The sequence below is a fragment of the Muscardinus avellanarius genome (assembly GCF_963383645.1).
Source record: "Muscardinus avellanarius genome assembly, chromosome: 17".
NCBI lineage: Eukaryota > Metazoa > Chordata > Mammalia > Rodentia > Gliridae > Muscardinus > Muscardinus avellanarius.
This window is the reverse complement of record NC_137803.1, coordinates 4026105-4040732: the sequence shown is the minus strand read 5'-3', so window position 1 is coordinate 4040732 and position 14628 is coordinate 4026105. Positions and strand designations below refer to the sequence as shown.

The window sequence follows — 14628 nt, the reverse complement described above, 5'->3', positions numbered from 1 at the left end:
CTTTAGAAAAGTCTTTGTTGAGAAAGACCAATATAGACAAGTGCTGGTATTACAGAGATCCCAGCAGCAATTGGCTTGAGTCTCTGAATAGTGCTGACAGTACCCACCAGGATATGAACTGATACTGTGAATGTAGGTATATGCAAGAAGTCCTGGGCTATGAATATTTGAACCTATCTTTGTGAATTCCATTTTAGGTAGTGTTTTCCCTCAGTTTATTTATCTGCCTGTATCTACCTTCATCTTTTCTGACATTCATGGTCATGCTGCCCCAACTATTTTTTGTTATCATACAGCTTAGGCAACTGATTTCATAAGCACAGTACATTACAGGGTCGGATTTATTTCTTGTATACAAGATGCTATGTATCCTTATGCATTCTGAGTATTCTTGCTTTATTTTTATTTTATCGCGCACGTGTGTGTGTGTGTGTGTGTGTGTGTGTGTGTGTGAGTGTGTGTGTGTGTTAGGTCGGTAGGTATCCAACTCAGGGCCTTGAATATGCTCTAACACTGAGCTTTTTACTCAACACATCTTATCTTCCTCTCCTTCTATTCATGTTTTTCTTCTCTTATTTCCATTAGTTTTAAAGAATGCAATAGAAATTCTGAGTATTAGCCACTGGACATAGAGGAGATGGGACAAGATTCAATCCTGTATGGCTTTGAGTGGTAGGACTCAGACAAATCAGAGTGTGGGCAATGCTTTAAGCAAGTATATCACCAAGATACTAGTGTCTTTTCTAGGAAATAAAGTTGACTAATTTGGCTGGAGGTCCTTGAAAAGGCAGAGGCAGTAAGGATAGAATATTGTTTCCTCAAAAAATGCTATGGAGATTAAAGGGAGTGAACAGCTGTAAGCCAGTCTCTCCAGTCTTAATATACTGTCCTTTCACCCATAATTCTTCATTTTCTCACCTCTCCTGAAGCCCCCCTCCCTCTGACTGACTTTAAGAAATGCCTCACAGGAGTCATGGTTCAGAGGATAAAAGGGAAGGCATGAAATATTTGATATACTGTACAGAGGAGAAATGGTATTTTGATACATTGATTACATTATGTAAAATAGTTGTGCATGATTAAATAAAACGTAAACCTTTAAAAGTACTTAGTAATCCAACTGCACATGAGAATAGAGATATGTATTTTAATGTTTCATTTGTCAAATTCTTTGAGGACTTACACGTTAAAATCATTTCAATTAAAAGCTAAAGGAGTTTGACATTTCTCAGAGTATTGTAGAAAATTTTCATACTAACAAGAATGCTGTCATTGAGAGACATTCCATTTTGAGCAACTGGTGCTACATTTTGCCAAGGTAAGATTTTAGTTTGTACTATCTAAGGTAGATTTAAAGTACAGTATTTCCTCTTCTATTTCTTCTTTAGCATTGATATGTGCAAAAGTATGAACCATTTTGACAAATTTTAGAAACTGAATTATAACTTTAAAAAGGTACCAGAATAATGCTGTCATACTTATAATAGCCAGATGTTTCCTTTATTATATTATTAAAATAATTTCATACATTTGCACTTTGCTTAGAGTAAGTTTTTTAGAAATCAGTAGTTTCTACATTTCTCATTATTAGATGACAAATTTCATAGTTATAATACCAAAACTTTGTAAATTTGTACATAACAATGATGCGTTATAATTTTATATGAGCTGAGTTTTTAGTTTGTACTATCTTCAGAAAATGATTGAATTACTAATATAAACAAGACTACTGAGATGAAATTTTAACTTGCTCAGGAAAATGAACTTTAATAAACTAGTAGCATAATTTAAGCATTGAAGCAGGGAAGAGGTAGCTAGGGAACAGTGTGACTCTAGTCCATTCAATTATTTTCTTTTTGATGTGTTGGGTAATTTTATTAAGTATGTCTAGTTGATAGGCACAGAATAAAATTCTTCTCAAAAGTAATGAGCTAAATAGCTTTAACCCTGTCAATGCTCTATATTGAGTTTTCTTTCTATCTCTTTTTTTAAATCTGTGTGTGTGTGTGTGTGTGTGTGTGTGTGTGTGTGTGCGCGCGCGCGCACACTCATGCTTGTGGGTGTGGGTGCACACGTGTGCATGTGGTTTTCTATGGAGATTAGTGTGGACATTCCTCAAGGAATGGAACCACCCTATAACCCAGCTCTACCACTCCTCAGCATATTCCCAAAAGAGTGAAAGTCAGAATGTAATTGTGATACATGCATATCTGTGTTTATATCATCACAATTCACAAAAGCTTTACTATGGAGCCAGCCTAGGTGTTCATCATCAGATGAATGGATAATGAAAATGTGGTCTAAACACACAATGAATTTTACTCAGTCATTAAGAGGAATGAAATTATGTCATCTTCAGGAAAATGTACGAATCTATAGAATATGATGCTGAGTTCAGCCAGTCTCAGAAAGGCAAGGGTTGAAAGTTTTCTCTCGTATGTGGGAGCCAGAGAGAAGATAGGATACGAAGGCCTCTTTTCATGAGGAGAGAGCAGTAGAACAGTGTCAGGGGATGGAGAGGAGAGAAGCCAGACAGAAAGGCAGATACTCACAATCTCTTATATGGAATCCAAAAGGCTGAACACACAAAAAGAGTAGAATGGTGGTCACCAGGGGCTGAGGTAGGAGGGAGAGGTAGGCTAGGGAGATGTTGGTCAAAGGCATAGAGCTTCAGTTGGAAAGGAGAAACAAGTTAAAGAGATCTACTGTACAACATGGTGACCATAGTCAACAATGATGTCTTGCATTCCCAAACATCACTATGAGTAGATTTAAGTATTTTCACCCTAAAACATATGTATATGAGGTAATGCGTAAGCTAATTAACTTGCTTTAGCCCTTCCACGATGTATAAAAATTTTAAAAGCATCTTCTCATACATAATAAATGTAACTTTTACTGGTCAGTAAGGGTAAAAGATTTAATATGATGTGTTTTTGGAGCTTGGGGAGCAAAGGATTAGTTTATCACTTATGTGTGGATAGTGAGATAGTAATCAAGTCTTTTTCAGTACTTTCTAAGTCACATAGTTAACCTGTCAAACAATAGTTAAACATTGCCTTTAATATTCTACCAACTCTTATTTTTCATAGTATGAAAATGGGACAAATAATAAATATTCTTCATTCTATACCTCCTGACTGTCCGTTTCACTCATTTGAGGACTTCCAGAAGCACTGGGATGCTATGGTATAATATATTCTACCAGAAGTTATCTGATTGTGTTTCTTGTCACTTGACATAAGTTGAGCTTTCTCCAAGATGACTTATATTTTGTGCTTAATTTATAGTATGGCTATAAACTTCCAGAAGATTGTGGAAATGTCAAAATATACTGCAACGTCTATTTCAAGATGATCAGAGAAAGGCCCTTCACGTATCCTTTGGGCACACGGGTGGCTGCTGCACTCTACCCGCCTTTTTGGCACCTTATCCCATCCTGCTCCCATCACCATGCTGTCTGTACCTAAAGGGACCTGTCTTCACCTCTCTTTCTTAACTACACAATGTTTTTTGTTTTGCTTGGAAGTTTCTCCTATTTTACTTGAGGATATGTTTAATAAATTTATTTTTTTCCTTAAATACTATCCCAACACTTTAGACAATAAAAGAAAGTTTTAGTTGGCAGACAAATATTTACATACTTGTTTCCTAAAACATTTAAATCAATATATTTATATGAGATTCTCTTTATCCAAGAGCTCCCTCTAGTGATATCATGGAGGTTGAGGTAAAGAAATCATGAAGATTTATCTCTTCAGAAATTAGATATACAGGCAAAGTTTAGAGGAGTTGACTTGTACGTACTGCATTGCATTGACTTGAGAAAATAATTTTCTTAATATTATTTTCAAAAATCTACACTTGAAAAGACCACAGTGCCCATGTGGAACTCTTAAAATTGTTTTCTATTTATTTACTTTTTGTTATTTTTTTTAAAGAATGTTGGGGGCGGGTATTTGGGATTGCACCCAGAGGTGTTCTGCCTCTGAGCTAAACTCCCAGCCCTATTTTTATTTTTTATTTTGAAACAGGGTCTCATCAAGTTCCTGAGAACCTTGCTAAGTTGCTGAGGCTGGCTTTGAACTTGAAATCCTTCTGTCTCAGCCTTCCAAGTACTGAGATTACAGGCATACACCACCATACCTGGATTTTTATTTTATTTTATTTTATTTTATTTTATTTTATTATTTTATTTTATTTTTTGTGGTACTGGGGTTCCTGGAAGCCCTTCTATCCCCGGGCTACACTCCCAGATCTATTTTATACTTTTTATTTGGAAACAGGGTCTCTTAAAGCCAGCACGGCTGGCTTCGAACCTGCGCGATCCTCCTGTCTCCACCTCCCAAGCGCGGGGATTACAAGCGTGTACCTCCACGCCTGGCCATAATGTTTTACTTAAAAATTTTTTAGAATATCTTAGCTTACCAGTCCATTTAACCATATAATAAGGGCACAGCGAATTACCTTTGTTGTGAGGGTTATATTAAAAATACCTTTTATTTCTCTTGCTTTTTAACTTTGGATAGTATGGAATAAACAAAATAGCTAGGATTTTTTATGTGTCTTTTAACACTGCTATCTTAATAATTTTAATTCCACCAAAATTGCTGTCTCTTATGTATGAAAAACTTCACAGTATTCCTTAACATTGTTCAGATATCCGCTCAGTTGCATCAGAAGTCAGCCCATACAGTTTTTTCCAAGAGTAGATTTGGAAGGTGTGCTAAAGAGTTTTCTTTCAGACTTAAAGTCTAAACTGCCCCATATATGTGGATTTCCCATAAGGATGACAAGTAAACCATGCTACTACACACCGGAGCTGACCAGACCTCACGTGCAGGTAAGAGGTGTCCTCTCATCTAGTTCAAGACATACCGTGCACCTGCCTTACCTGCCTGTTGCCTGCCCTGATGAAATGGTCACCCATTGCGCAGGGGCCGTTTCTCACAGTGCAGTGTCTTCCTCATACTGTTTCTGGTTATTATTGCACTTACCCGTTTGTCCCTGCCATTTGTTATTATTGAATCTAGCATGGTATTAGAGATGTTTACAGACATGTTTTACCCACCTACATCGAGAAGGTAAGTGACTTGGGTGGTTGGAGATCAGAGAGTGGATTTCTGTGAAGATCTTTTGTCTGGAAAGACTGTGCTGTCTACCAGTGTGTGCTCTCAGCTCAGTGCACAGTGGTGCCTGTGGCTCATCCGACTGGGCCAGCCTAGGGCTGGTCTAGGACCTGCAGCAGGGGAGCAGCGCCCAGGGCCTGGCTCCTGCTCACTGCGTTAAGAAACTAATGTAAATGGCTGTCTGCTGGTAGGCCAAAGAGGGGCTGTTTGGGATTGTCTTATCCTGGAGTTTATCAAAACAAAGAAGCAGAAGACTTAGCTTGAAATCATACAGAGTTTTTATTTTTCCTGAGACTAGAAAATTTGGTGGGAAGGAGGGCTGCTTCCTCTGGGTTCGTCCCTCTTACATTTTAAAATTTTGTTTTCAAGATGAAATAAAGCACACAAAGAAATATGCTTACATGCAAATCCTACTATATAATTATCAGATGCCCATGGAAGCAAAACCAGGTACAGCTAGGACATTTTCAGGACTTCTGGGTTATTACGAATGCCAGGGTCCACACGCAGGTAGCCACAGCCCGACTGCTGCAGGAATTCTTCCTTCCTTCCTTGTTCATGTGCACTGAGTCTGCATCCTAAGCCACCACATCTGAGTTTTGCCTGCTTTTGCTCTTCATGCAAAGGAACTCTGGGGAACGTGTCCCTTCGCGTCCCTCTGCTCTTGCTTGGCGTCATTTCTGTGACGTTCTTCCAGGATGTTCCACTTAGCTGTAGTCAGTGTACTTTCACCTCTGTGTCGTCTGTGGGTTATACCACAGTTTATTTATCCATAATATTGTTGATGGTGATTTGGATTGGTTCTGTTGAGTCATGCTGCAGTGAGCATTCTCGTGTGTGTATTTCCTGGGCATAGGCCCAGGAATCTGCTAGGAGTAGAATCAGTACCTATGCCACACTATTTTCCAAAGTGGTTTTTGCACTTTGTGCAGGTCCTCTTCTGACTCAAGAAGCATAGGGGAGTCTGTTGCCCACATCCTGTCTTTCTTTCCGCCATTCTGGGAGATGTGCTTATGGTCACATGTTTTTAACTTTTATTTTCCTGTTTTTCATTGAGGTTGGGCACCTTTTCATGTATATATTGGCTATTAGGGTATCTTTTTCTGAAGTGCCTCTCTGCCCAATTTCTACTGTGTACATGTGTGTTTAATCTATTTGTTGGTATCCTTAACATATGCCAAGTATGAGTTCTTCATCAGGTACACATACACACCACACTCATCTTCTTTCATTCTGTGCATGCTTTCTCATTATCTTATTGATACCTTTTAATTAAGAGAGCCTTAACTTATGATCAAAATTATTAAGTTTTCCCTTATGACTGGTACTTTTTGTATCATATATATGTATATATATTTATATGCCCCAAGTCTGTTATTTTTCATTCACATTTAGATTTACAATCCAATTGGAATTTATTTTTATAATGTGATGTAGCCGGGCGTGGTGGCGCATGCTTGTAATCCCAGCATTCGGGAGGCTGAGACCTGGAGGATCGCGGTTCGCGGACAGCCTCAGCTACTTAGTGAGGCCCTCTGCAACTCAGTGAGACCCGGTTTCAAAATAAAGAATAAAAAAATAGGGCAGGAGGTATAGCTCGGGGGTCAAAAGCCCCTGGGTTCCATCCCCAGACCCGCAAAAAAAAAAAAAAAAAAAAATGTGATGTGAGCAGGTTTTTCTTTTCATTAAAATAGACATATCTCTTACTATCTTTCTAACAAGGCAAGTCTGTGTGTATACTATTGTTTCTGGGCTCTCCTGTCTAAAGGTTTATTTATCCTTGCACCAATACTACTTTGAGAATTATAATTCATCCTAAGCATTGTGCTTATTGCAAATAGTATTCTAAAAACATTAAATTTTATAGGAATTTTTAAGTCTGGTGAAGCATGGGACCATTTCTCTTTTTAAACAGGCCACATCTTCTGTCACTCACCCCCATGTCAATTTGGTGTTCCCAGGTAAGGGGCTTACTCTCCTATGATTAGCTGAAGGAAGATGGTTAAAGAATAATGACAATCTAGACATCAGAGAGCTATGGGCAACACATGTCCTTAGCAGGGACTGTAGACACATGCCACTGTCATCTTTACCATAGTGAATGTTAAAATTTTCCCAGACATAACATTTTTTTAAAGTTTAGTTGCTGGCCAAGTTCAAATCTGAGAAATTTGGAAGAAGATATATAATTACATCATGTGTTTTTGTTAAATTTATTAATTGACTACTTAGTATTTCCAGCCCATATCTTTTTAGAAATAGTAAATCAAGAGAATATACTTGTGAAGAATTGCTTCTTAAATGTAAAATAACCCTTAACTGTAAATTCTGTAAATTCTTTATGCTGCTCTAACAAATGGAAACCCCTACAGTAAGAATTGACTCTTCATTTCTGTTTCTTTCTCTGTGCCAGTTGCTTTGATGTACATTCTTTCATTTAATTACCCAAATTGACTCTTAGGATAAAGAACTGTTTTCTCGATTTTGTAGAAGAGGGGGCTAAAGCCCAGAGGATCCAAAATTTAACCAAAGCCACACAGTTACATACACTGCAGAACTAAGATCAAAACCCAGTCAGTCTGATTCTTAAATCTGTAGTTGGACCAAAGTGTAGACTTCTGGGTCACAGCTCAGGCTCTCGAAATAGCTATCTGGGTCTGAGTCCCTTACTCCTTGTGTACTTTGGGCAGGCTGTTTGCTCTCCCTTTGTGGTACTTCCTCAGTGGTAAAGTGGGGTAAAGAGTCGGGGGCACCAGCACTGTCATGGGCAACACTGTGGAGTGGAATCTGTGCGTGCTGTGTCTGTCAGGACTGCCTTTGGAAGCAGCCTGTGTGAAGGTGGACGGGAGCGAGGTTGGGCCAGGCCAAGCAGGCACCAGCTCCTACCAGCTGCCCAGCAGTTCTGAGGCTAGGATGGCCTGTCAATTCTGCACTGGCCAAAGTAGCCAGACCTTTATAACCTCCCCTGAGTTTTTAAAAAATTAAGACTACAAGCCGGGCTTGGTGGTGCATGCTTGTAATTCCAGCATTCGGGAGGTTGAGACCAGAGAATCGCAGTTCGTGGACAGCCTCAGCTACTTAGTGAGGCCCTCTGCAACTCAGTGAGACCAGGTTTCAAAACTATAAAGAATAAAATATAGGGCAGGGGGTGTAGCTGGGAGGCCAAATGCCCCTGGGTTCCATCCCCAGACCTGCCAAAAAAAAAAAAAAAAAAAATTAAGAGTACAGGAGTGCTTGGCCAAACTGGGTTTTTAAATTATGGAGATGTTCAAAGATGTTAAAAGAAACCAGTATAGTTAACACCCCTCTGCATAGTTTTAGGTGAGGGATACACTGGAGTACTTCAAAAAAAAATATCAGATGTGATGCGCTTTTGTCTACAAACACTGCAATATGCACTTATAGCACATAGACCTTCTTAAAAATGTTTTTATATAAGCCTCATGCTACTATTACACCTAGTAAAATTACCAGTAGTTCCTTATTATCATCAGATACCAGTTCCTACTGCAATTCTTCACTTATCTCAAAATTCCATCCTCAAGGACTTTGTTTACAGTAGAATCTAAACAAGACCCACCTCATTTCATTTAGTCATTATGACTCTTAAGTCTCGTAGTCCAGAACATCAGCTGTGGCAATTGTTTGCTAGAAAAACAGAATCATTTGCCCTGAAGAATGTCTCATATTCTGGATTTGACCAATTCTCTGTTGTGTCATGTCATTTAAAGTTAACATAGTCTTCCTATACACTTGTGGTCAGATCTGAGCTTAATCGGTTCTGGCTCAGCTCTAAGCAAAACAGTCAGGTTATATGATATGCAAAACCAGATCTTAATAGACAAAGCACATTTGATCAGCCATTTGAATTATTCTTCAAGTTTCTCTTATTGCGTTAATTCTAGGCCGACATTAGACATTCATATCTAAATATATATTAAAGCTTATGTTTTAGCTATAATTTTATGTAAATGCATAAAGTTACATGCATTTATGTAAATTCTAGAAATTAGAAGTCAACCAAACGACATTTTCCAGTGATACCTAGAAGAATAATAATATAGTAAAGCTCATTTATTTTTCTTTTTTGGCTCATGACTTCACAAAACTTTGGTTTGTTGACTGTTTATATATATTTAAATTCTATGAATTATTTATGATCTCATCTGTTGTTTATATAGACCCTTTTTAGTCTTCTTATAAATATTAAATACAAACCTAGAGATTCCCCCTTTGGCTATTCATAGTATTTTAAAAGTTGAAAAAATTAGTAAATAATATATTGTCACAGCCCAGGGGGCATAACAAACTCCTGGAAATTATTTTCACCAGATGTATATTTGAGACAGATAATAAGAAAGACAGTTTGAATATAAGTTTCGTGTCAGAATATAAGTAATTTATTCTTACATGGATCTGCCTAGAGTGAGGTTTTCTTTTGGTATGTCACATAATAGATTTGTTGTTTAAATGTTACAACAATTTATGAAACCTAAGGGTCCAGAAAATGAATTTGCTTGCTTATTTTCTATAATTAATTTCACCTTAGTTCTTGAGTTCTTTTTTCCCTTAAATGGAAAATTCAAAACTTTAGGGTGGCTTAGTGACTTCCACCAAAACATGCTGAGGTAGGATTTCAGCAAAACCCAAACTCCTCCTTCTGCCCCTGGCACACGGGCCAGGCCAGCGGTGTATATGAGATGCACTGCGTCTTTGCCTGATGTGGTCCATAGCAGAAGACCGCGTGCCCGAGGCTCCGTCTGCTCTGGACACCTGCGGAGCAGGTGAGCCGCATGGAGCTCCTGTTAGCTGCAACGGAAAATCCGTCATTAAGCTTTTCCACAAAAACAGCAACAGAATGGCTTAACCTTCCTTCCTCTTTCTGACTACTGTGTATATGCATCTGGTTGACTGGTCCTAAATTGAAGCCTAAATGTGAAGAATATGTCAGCTTGAGAGTCTCCGACTGTAGTCCAGGAAAGAACACCAGGAAGGAAGTGGAATGAGGTGGGCACCAGTCCACCGTGCCCACTGGGTGGGGAGGCCTCCCCTCCTGCCTGGGCTGCTCGTAGAGGTCTCTGGACAAGATCGCATACACATTTTCTCAATCAGTGTCTAGCTTACCTCTAGCTCCCATGTTCAGAGGACATTGAAAGCCAGCTGGGCCCCTTCTTCACTCTCCAGGGGCATTTGAATGGTACCCCCCAAAGCTTATATATTGAAGTCTTACTGCTTTTTAAATTTTAAGCTACTCCACTTTAAAGTAACTTGTCATAGCTAACAGATAACTGGTTCAGTTGCCTACTTTTCCTGCACCTGTTTACAATTCTGATCTCCCAGAGGTTCTAGTCTCCACTTAAGCCCACTCAACAAGAACCTCAGTACTAGGGAGAAAACCCAATTGTTCTGGAATTTTTTCTGAAATTTCTGGAATTTTTTATGGAATTATTTCTGAAAGTTGCAATTTTTTAAGTTTTGACATGTTTTTGATGTGGAAGGGTGAGAAAATAACTCTGTAGTCCATGCTTCAGATTATTGTCAATATCACTTTCACAGACATTAAACTCAGAGGATATGTATTTTATTTATCTATACTTTTATTGGTATATTATAATTATACATCTAAGTGAGGTTCAAAGGGATATAGACACCATACATACTGGCCTTGGTGTGATGCGCTTCAGTCCTGCCCATCACCCACCCTTGACTGGCACGCATGGTGCAGCACAATTGGAACGGTTTCCTTCCTTACCTCCCTCTCCCTGTCCACGTCTCCTGGTCTAGTGGTCACTCTCCACAATCATCTAAAGCCCTACTTGTTAGTAGATACATATTTTAAAAGGCAGTAAACACTTTCAGTTAACAGAAGAATGGATAAACACAATGTCACATACACATAGGTACACATAGGAGGGAAGGTTTAGCCATAAAAAGAATGAAGTTCTGATACATGCCACAACATGGATGAACCTTGAAAATTATGCTAAATGAGGTAATCTAGACACACAAAGAAAAATATCTTATGGTTCCATATACAGTATCTAGAATGATCAAATTCATCCAGCTAGAATAGAGGTTACCAGGAACTGGGGAGAAGGGGAAACATGGAATTATTGTTTACAAAGTACCACGTTTTATTTGAGATGAAGAAAAAGGTTTGCATGGGTAGTAGTGATGGTTACATAACACAAGTTCAGTGGTAATTGTACTTAAAACCACTGAATTGTACACTTAAAATGGTTAAAATGTATATATGTGTGTGTGTTTAATTTACATATGTTTACCATTTACATATATGTATACACAATTTATTTAAAGAAGACTACCAGTATTTGTCTGCCTGATGCATCTGATCAGTCATCTTGACAAATACCTGCAGAATTGCTGCCAGGTACCATGCACTGTGGTAGGCAACAAAAATAAAAACAGGATTAAGACACAGACAGCCCTGCCTATAGCCAAGACCCTGCTTCTGATTTTTGAATGACTAGAGTAGACACAATTACCTCCCCTATTAATTTATTTTTTTCAGTGAGAATTTTCGAGTTGTAAAGGATATAAGAATAAATAAATCAGGCTTCTAATTCTCCAGAACCTGGTATCTATTAAGAAAGGTGGGACATGCTCACTAAAACATAAGATCACTACCTCGTACTGTTTTGGGTGACCACTAAATACTAACTGGTAGTGGGTCCTTGGAGAGTTGAGAGGACAGTTGCTCTGTGGTAGGCTGACTGGTGGAGGGCTCAGAAGAGGTGGACTTTAAAGACCTGGGGAAGCCCAGGGAGGGTTCCAAACTAGGTGATTGCAGGAGCAGGCTCGGAGGACAGCAGGCCGCAGTGACAGTCTTTATAGTTATTTATTTAGAACTTAGCCTCGTCCTTCATCTCATGACCTTGTCCTGAAAGGATGGATGCAAGCCGTAAGATGCGTATACAGTATGCCAGAGGGCTCATTTTATTGTGTAACGTTACAGCATTACTGTTAATTCTTATTTTGGTGATCTTTTACTTTTTTCAGTTAAGAGCATTATTTATCACATTTTTATTTTTCCTTATTTCTATCCTTTCAGGAAGACAAAGTCAAACCTGCCAATTTGACCACTAAAAAACCATTCAGGGCTGCTTTAACTCAAGCCACCTCCACAAAATCTGCCTTGGCTCCAGGTCTGGCACCAAGCTCTGCAGGAGCAGACCACAAGGTGGAGCTTTCCATCAGCCAGCCACGGATAGGAGCTTCCTCAGCCCAGCGTCACCAGCCAGAGCCTGCACAGGCCAGAAAGCAGCCCCTGTCTCACAAGGCTCCTCAACCATGTTTGATAGAGTCCACGCCCAGCAGAGGAAACAGTCAAGTCCAACATGCAAATCTTAGCTCCCAAAGTAACAGTGCCCCTAAATTCATACCAGTTTTCAAAAATAGAATGTTACAGATGAACAAAAATATCTCAGCACTTGGCAACCTGAAAAGAAAGCAGCATGTTGTTACAGAATCTAAACTGTCTTCACTTAAAACTAATATAATCCAGGATGACAAACTGAATTTAGGCCCAGCTATTAAAAAAAGACCTAATAGTAACATTCAGATGCATGTGAGAAATTCAAATAAGAAAAGCTCCAGACCTCTGCAAGAAAAAAATACTGAGTCCTGTGAAAACATGACAAGATATCCCTCTTCTAGTGGAAAATCAACTGTGAGCATAAACAAAAGTCAACAACTGTCTAATACTGCCGTGTTCCAGACAAGCTACCCCTTCTCTACTGGAAAGTCAACTGTGAGTGTAAACAAAAGTCAACAGCTATGTAATAGTGTGTTCCAGACAAGCTACCTCTCCTCTATTGGAAAATCAACTGTGAGTGTAAACAAAAGTCAACAACTGTCTAATAGTGCCATGTTTCAGGCAGGCTATCCCTCTTCTAATGGAAAGCCAACTACGAGCTTAAACAAAAGCCAACAACTGTCTAATAGTGTGTTCCAGACAAGCTACCCCTCCTCTATTGGAAAATCAACTGTGAGTGTAAACAAAAGTCAACAACTGTCTAATAGTGCCATGTTTCAGGCAGGCTATCCCTCTTCTAATGGAAAGCCAACTACGAGCTTAAACAAAAGCCAACAACTGTCTAATAGTGTGTTCCAGACAAGCTACCCCTCCTCTATTGGAAAATCAACTGTGAATGTAAACAAAAGTCAACAACTGTCTAGTAGTGCCATGTTTCAGATGTCAAATAACAGTATAGGTGTGAAACAAAGCACCATGGAGTTGAATGAAAAAGAAAATTTAACAAGTAAATATATAACACAAATTTTAGGAAAAAACCACGAGTCACTAAAACTGAAAAGACAACCACACATTTTTGAACCAGACATAGAAACTGAAAGCCCCAAAGCACTACAGCAGCAATCAGCAAATCAAACTGAAGAAGTCGATGGAAGTGACCACAGGTTGATAGTAAGCAGAACAACTAAGAAATCTAAGAGAAAGTTAGGTCCTGAGTCTTCAAGGACTTCAAAGAAGCACCGTTCCTGCACTACTCAATATGGGCAGTCCAGTGCTTCTAGGAACCAGGTAAAAATGTTCTTAATCTAATGATATTTGCGATATTATAGACTTCTGAAACCTCTAAGTAATTAAGAGATTCTCCTGAGATTAGCTAGGCACAGGATAATTAAGAAGCAGCAGCGTACCTTCCTAGCACAGCTTCAAGTTTATAAATTATAACAACATGCTGTTCTTGAATTTGATACAGATACATGACTTGGACAAATCAAAGCTCAAGAAACTTCTCCTCAGTCCCAAATCTTAGAGGTCGGTGTGAAAGGAGGGCCTGTCCACAGGTAATGCAGCTCACGCTTTCCTTTGATTTTCCTTACACACTTAAGTGGGGGTTGCCACATTTGGGGATTCTCAGTCTCTTAGTAAAAAGGAGTCACTTTTCAATTCCTCAACGCATTAAAAGCAGCAAAGAAACAGGAAGAGGTGGGAATAGCACCTCCCTTGCATAAGGACAGTGCACAGCAACTGTTTTGTATGGGGGAGACCTCAGAGAGGGATGCTGTGAAGAGGGGCCCCTTGGCCTCCTTCCACGGTCCAGGCTCTTCCCTGACTACCGAGTCAGCACAGCAGTAGCAGGCTGCCTAGAGGAGCAAGCCGCTGACTGCCCCAGAGCACCTCCCTCTGGGGTGCGTCCCCGGCTAGCAGGCCTTCAGTGAGGCTTCAGAGGTGGGCGCTAACTAAGCCCTGCTCCCCACACAGCAGTGCCCACTAGGTATACACTTGGGGTTAACCACACGTATGGCACTGAGTCCTCAGAACCGGGCATCTGGGAATTCTCCTTTATTCCATGCTGCCATCTGTCCTAGGCTGAGAACAGACGTATTACTAAAATATCCACAAATTACTAAAATATCCACACTTTTGCATAGAACTATTGGAATACTTTGAAATTCCTTGAGAACCAACTGAAAACGTATTCTCTTCCAAATGCTATGCCTTCCTATAAGT

At 39.3% G+C, this 14628-nt stretch overlaps 1 protein-coding gene across 1 annotated transcript in view; it reads left to right on the top strand.

The window, feature by feature from the left end:
- LOC308276054 (uncharacterized protein C18orf63) overlaps positions 1–13930 on the top strand; it is a gene marked incomplete at its 3' end in the record, with an annotated part of 28494 nt that extends 14564 nt beyond the window's left edge. The window contains exons 7-12 of the mRNA XM_080714661.1: positions 1209–1318; positions 3093–3189; positions 3291–3376; positions 4660–4843; positions 12202–13692; positions 13874–13930. Coding sequence (XP_080570787.1) covers positions 1209–1318; positions 3093–3189; positions 3291–3376; positions 4660–4843; positions 12202–13692; positions 13874–13930 — 2025 coding nt within the window. The remainder of the gene's footprint in view (positions 1–1208; positions 1319–3092; positions 3190–3290; positions 3377–4659; positions 4844–12201; positions 13693–13873) is intronic.
- Positions 13931–14628: the final 698 nt, after the last annotated feature.